Below are 6,317 nucleotides of genomic sequence, written 5' to 3'. Positions count from 1 at the left end.
AATAATGTATCCCCTGAAAGTGAGCTTTATTGCATCTTTTGGACTAAAAGATAGAGCCTGTCTTCTTTTCAGGGAAATGTGGTATAAGAAAAGATACTCTACCAGAAGTCATAAGCTACTGGAGTGCCACAGGTTATATGTTTATACACCATTCTGCTATTATTGAGCATATACAAGGTGCTTCCTGTGGACCAAGTTAAAGAAATTGACCCTATCTAGGCTCAGGTGAGACTTACTTTTGGGGTTCCCTTCCATCCAAACCTATAATTCTGCAGGATTATACCTCATCTCAGTTTCTCCTAATAATTTCTAGAATAGGACACTACTATGTCATCTGCATTCAGTGATGCAACTTGATGGTCTGGTGACCTTGGCAGCAAGGCCTTCTACTCTTTCTGGTTCAACACCCATGAGAGCCCAGTATAAGAGACCACAAGGAGGCCAAGATGTTCAGTGTTTAGGATTCCTCAAGACAGAGAGCTTCCTCTCTTACAGAAGCCATGCGTTTCCTGATGCTGACCTTGATTTTCTGTGGGTTGTTATCTCAGCTGGCCCAAGGTAATGGAACTATATAAAGCAGGGATGATGGAACTAGGTTAACTCATAGCACCAGATTCCCCAGTGTCTTGAAGGGAAAAATAGTCACACAGGAAGTCTTAGACCAATAAGTAGCAGTAGATAGGGTCTTATTTTGGAATCCCTATACTCTACGCTCTGAGAATCCTTCTGGTAGGAGCATCTAGCAATCTGGAATGTCCTTTGAGACATTTCTCCAAAAGGCAAGCATCTTCTCAATGCTCTGTCTTATCTAGTGTTAACTTGGCCTTGCTTCTCTTCTATTTTAGTTAGGTCATTGTTGAGTTCTATTAGGTCAGTTCTTCCTACCATTTTGAATTAATTTTGTACCTTCAAAGTAGGCTTTCATTTTCATGTTCTTACATACAATAGACATGTCTATCAATGTTGCATATTCTTCTGGTCTGTCATGTGGAAGAGATAACATTTAAGCCTGGAATGGGAAAATGTGTGAACGTGACAAAGTAGAAAGCCAGGTGACCAATGAGGACCTTCCAATTTTAGGTCCATATGACTTTGGAAAAAGTTTTGCATTTCCATGAGGTGGCTGTAGGCATGCTTATGTTCTTACATCTTATTCATATGTTGAAATGATACATGAGATGGAGAATTATTATCTAGCTTTGCTTCTTTTTTGTTTGGTTGGTTTTTGTCTTTTTGAGACAGGGTTTTGTTATGCAGTTCAAGCTGGTCTTGAGCTCACTTTGTAGCCCAAGCTGGTCTTGAATTTTCAATGATCCTCCTCCCTCAGCCCCCCAAGTGCTGGGATTGCAGGCATGAACCACTGCATATATTTGTTTCTGATTATGAACTATTTGCTATAATTTTGGAATTTTTCTATTGTAACCAAGTAAAAATAAAGACTTGTTCCATTACTCTCCCTCAGTTTTCTTCTTTATCATTTGAATAAAAAAAATCTATGGCCTACTTATAAATTTCCTTCCATGTTGTTAGTATTTTTCCATTTACCAAAAGTTTGGGGGTTTTTTGTTTTGTTTTGATTTTGTTTTTTTGGCAGAACCGGGGATTGAACTTAGGCCCTTGTGCTTGCCAGGCAAGTGCTTATTCTACTGAGCCACCTCCCCAGCCCTTACCAAAAGTTTTTTAAGCTGTATTTTAATTATTGTATAGAATTGTATTTTGATTATTGTGTAAATTTTGCTAAATCTTATGTGTACAATTTTTCTAAATGTATACTGCACATGTTATTTATTAAATAATGATTAAAGTATTTTGCATAAATAAATAAAAGTATGTTTTAAATACAAGGCTAAGCTAATATGACTTTTCATTTTGTATTAGCATATGTTTGTTTTTTTGTTGTTGTTGTTGTTTGTTTTTTGTATTTTAGGGAAGGATCTACAGGGTGTTCAGGGTCTCACTAATAGATAAGATTCATAGTGATCCCCCTGTTTACAGCCCCCCAAGAGCTGGGATAGCAGGTGCGGGCCACCATGCCCAGTCTCAATTGCTGTCTAAGCAGGGCCGGCATGGCAGGCCCATAATGTATGTTTGTGATACAGAAGAGTGAAGTTAATTTGGGGAATCAGTAAGTGATTATAACACTTTAATCTCTTTACCTCCTTCTCCCTCCCCTTCCCATTTATTCTGATTCAATCTACCTTTATTTTCCTATCATTTGGCCTATATTTTATTTATTTACTTATTTTAAGGTTCTTATATAAGAGAAGATGTAAGATACTTAGTGTTCTGAGTTTGGCTTATATCTCTTAATATGCTGGCCTCAAGTTCTATCCATTTTCCTGACATATTTCATTCTTCTTTGTGGCCGAATAATATTCCACTGGGTGCGTATACCACATTTTCTTTAATCATTCTTTTTTGACAGACATAAAGGCAGTTTCCAAAGCTTGGCTGATTTGAATTGTGCTGCTGCAGATATGGACATACATATGTCATTATAGTACGATATATTTAATTCTTTCAGGAATATCCCCACGAGAGGTATTGCTGGGTCAAATGGAATTTCTATTTTATATACATTTTTTAAGGAATCTTCATACTGATTTCTATAGTGGTTGTGCTAGTTCACATTCCCACAACATTGGGGGGACCCTTTCTCCCCCTCCATCCTCACCAACATTCACTGGTTTTTGTGTTCTTAATTCAAACCATTCTGTAATACAACGATCATTGTTAAATTTTTATTCTTCTTTTGAAATTCCGTACCATTTGTACTTTTGCTTGTTACTCTGTGTCTTTGTTTCTACTATTAGTTTTTACTCTTTAATAATGAAATTAAAAAATGAATGCCAATAAAAAATAAGGCCATTCTGATAAAGGGATAGGTAAGAGAGGATATCAAAGTTGTTTTGATTTAAATTTCTCTAATGGCTACAGGTGTTGAACATTTTTTCATGTACTAATTGGCCATTTGTATTTCTTCCTTTGGGGAATATCTCACAGTTAATTTGTCCATTGTTTTGATGTCATTTGTTTCAGGGAGGAGGGTAATTTTTGTGTTCTTTATATTAGTCCTATATTTGAAGATTAGTTAGAGAAAATGTCTTCCATTCTACATGTTGTCTTTTTGCTGTACTGATTGCGTTTGGAAAAGTTTCTGATGTGCAGAAGCTTTTTAATTTGATGATATCCCATTAGTTGATTCCTGATATTATTTTCTGTACTATTTGATTCTTTTCAAAGTCTTTACCTGTGGCTTCAGGAATTTTCCCATGCTACCTTCCACTGATTTAAAAGTTTCTGTTTTTACAAATAGGTCTTTAATCTATTTTAATTTGATTTTACTACAACACTAGCAATAGAAATCTGTTTCAATCATTTGCAAATGTATATTCAGTTTTCTTAGCACCACTTGTTAAAGAGGCTGTCTTTTTACAATCTATGTTTTTGACCATTTGTCAAAAATTAAATGACTATAGGTGCCTGAGGTTGCTTACGTATCTTGTCTCCTGTTCTGCTGGTCTGCATTTCTCTTTTTGTGCCAGTGTTAGGCAGTGCTACTATAGCTTTGCAATATGAACTAAAATCCAGTAACGTGGTGTTTCCAGTTTTGCTCTTTTTGCTTACAATTTTTTTTTACTATTCTGGGCCTTTTCTGAGTCCACATGAATTTTTAGGATTATTTTTTCTAGGTCTGTGAAGAATGTTGTTCTTATTTTACCAGGGATTTCATTAAGCCTATAGATTACTTTTGGTGGAGTGATCATTTTAACAGTATTAACTCTGCCAGTCCAAAAAAAAGGGATACTGTTCCACTTTTTAACTGCTTTCTTCAGTGGTATCTGATACAACTTTCCTTACATCCTTTGGCATTTTCCGTTTGTGTGCATACCAGCCTGGCCCACAAATGTCAGTACCCCAGCTGCCTTGCCAGGTGCTTGTGAAATGCTCCGTATGGGTCATCACTAAAATGCCAGGAAGCTAGCAGCTGGCTCTGGGTGACGTGTTAATTCTGGGCTGGCAGGATGGTGGGAAAGTGGCCCAGTCTCAGTAAACCCCATGTGAGACACCTGGGCTTGCTTGGCAGCCTGGCTGCCAGAGTTCTCCCTGGGACTGTGCTCTGGTCAACTAGAGTGGCCACTGGCTTTATGACTCATGTTTTCCCAACTCCTTATTTGCCCACTAAATTGTTTTGTGAGGTGAGAATTGCTTTTCATTTGAACTATTACACACAAATCATCTACGGTCACATTTTCCTGTCCCGATGTGTTTGTTTTATGGACCGAGGATTGAACCCAGGACCTTTGAACTGAGCAACAGCTTCAGTCCTTTTTTATTTTCTTATTTTAAGACAAGGTCTCACTAAGTTATACCCAACCTGGGCTCAAATTTGCAATTTTCCTGCCTCAACTTCCCAGAGAGTTAAGATTACAGATATACGGGTATGGGCTACTGTCCTGTCCTGTTTTGTTTTGTTGTTTTTTTTCTGAATTCTTTTCTTCTTATATAATCTCCATTTTTTTTAAATGTATTTAGTACAGAGTCTACAGGGTCTCACTACACAGACCAGACTTGTAGTGATCCTACCTGTTTTTCAGCCTCCCAAGTGCTGGTATTACAGGGGCACACCAACACACCCAGTCTCAATCACCTTCTCAGTGAGCCCTGGGGGAGGGACCGGCGCAGCAGGCAGGGGATTGAACCTCCAACCCCTGCATCTGTCTAGGCATGCACTTTAATATGCTGAGCTATCTGGCTGGTCCTTGCTTTTTTGTTTTTATGATCCCTTGATATTGAAGCTGATCAGAATTTAATTCTACCTTTCTGTATTTTTTTCATATTATTCCCATGGCTTACCTATAAGTAGTGGTTCCAAAGCATATCTATAATCAGAACCTCTCTTGTTGACCTTCTTTGTCTCTTAAACATACAAGCAGTTTCCTCAGTGCTGACAGGGCCTCTCTGCTGCCTTCCTGAAGCAATCCTTCCCTCAGACTACCTTGCTGGCTTGTTTTCAACCTTGTTTAGGTTTAAATATCAGCTTTAAGACCCTCTTCTTCCCTCCCCTTCCCTCTCTCCCCTCTCTTCTCCTCTCTTCCCCTCTTTATGTCACCATTTTTAATATACACCTATGTTTTCCAGGTTGTCTCTTTCAGTCATTTTTAGTATGGTCATCGTGTTAATCTAGATGTCACAGGTAACAGCTGCACATTTCTGAATGAATAAAAAGTTATGTTGATGTTGAGGTTAAAATTTTGACCTAATTTTTATTTCCTGCAGCTGCCTGGAATGTACCAAAATGCTGGAATGATGTGGGCCACTGCAGAAGACGATGTTTAGATACTGAAAGGTATAAACTTCTTTGTAAGAACAAGGTTTCATGCTGCATTCCCATACGAAAGTCATATGACAACACTCCAAAGCCAGTGGTTCCCTCGGTCCTCAACATACAGGATATAGCAAATGATATAGGTAGTTGGAATCCTGTTTCACCAGGATTGAATGATGAGGTAACATTTAGTGACACTGAGTTTGAAGAAACCACAACAACAATAACTGAGAGTTTTACTTCTGAAACAGTTTCTTAAAAGTCCATGGTGCCACCTGTTGAGATGACACTATCTGGCAACAAAAATGCTGCTGAAAGGACTTTCTGGGAAGCTCACTCTGCCAATCAAATTTCACTGGAATGATTTCATCAGACACTGGATGGACACTGTCACTAGGCCAAATGCATCCGTCAAAACAATAACAATTAGAAATGAGTAGATGTGAGAAATCTCTTTACTGGACTTAAACTGTTTTATCTAGATTCTGATTTATTAAAATGTATGAGCTAAAGAAGGAAAGCCATGCTGTTATGTTGAGCTGTAAGGGGACTCAAGTCAACAATTTCTGACATTGCCAGTCAAGTGGAAGACCCAATATTATTATGGGCTACTGGACTCTTTTAGAATATTTTGCTGAGTTTACACACCTATAATATTCAAATAACAGAACTTAAGAAAAAAAAGGGTATACAGATGAATGTTCATTTTGTATCTGTGTATTCAAAGTAGTTAGGATAGATATATAGTTACATTCTCTTAATGAATAGAGTGATTTGTTCTAATGGTGTTTGTAAATAGGATATCATGTCCGCATCTTGTACAGCAATTAACCACTAGGAAGAATGTATGCAATGTGTTAATTATTGAAACTGTCCAACCAATTTGATTTGAAACTGTCTCATTGCTATTTGTTTATCAATAAAATTATGGGAAAAAATGTATGAGCTAATCTTGGTCTAAGTAAACTCATGTGTGTCTGTGCTTTTA

General features: G+C 37.5%; 1 protein-coding gene across 1 annotated transcript; it reads left to right on the top strand.

Moving 5' to 3' along the window:
• Positions 1–450: 450 nt before the first annotated feature.
• Positions 451–5,863, top strand: LOC101587943 (beta-defensin 125-like). Its single transcript, XM_004630960.2, has 2 exons — positions 451–558; positions 5,281–5,863. The coding sequence occupies exons 1-2, from the start codon at positions 501–503 to the stop codon at positions 5,586–5,588; spliced, it is 366 nt and encodes a 121-aa protein (XP_004631017.1). The 5' UTR covers positions 451–500; the 3' UTR covers positions 5,589–5,863.
• The last annotated feature ends 454 nt before the right edge of the window (positions 5,864–6,317 follow it).

The sequence above is a fragment of the Octodon degus genome, unplaced genomic scaffold (assembly GCF_000260255.1).
Source record: "Octodon degus isolate 3935 unplaced genomic scaffold, OctDeg1.0 scaffold00037, whole genome shotgun sequence".
Lineage (NCBI taxonomy): Eukaryota > Metazoa > Chordata > Mammalia > Rodentia > Octodontidae > Octodon > Octodon degus.
The sequence above is the reverse complement of the archived record's forward strand: the minus strand, read 5'-3'. Positions and strand labels throughout refer to the sequence as shown.

Bases quoted from the DNA above. Each gene is read 5' to 3' on its own strand.
- LOC101587943 (XM_004630960.2), top strand. From the start codon at position 501: ATGCGTTTCCTGATGCTGACCTTGATTTTCTGTGGGTTGTTATCTCAG. The intron at 559-5,280 runs GTAATGGAACTA...TATTTCCTGCAG, and splicing joins GTTATCTCAGCTGGCCCAAG to CTGCCTGGAATGTACCAAAA.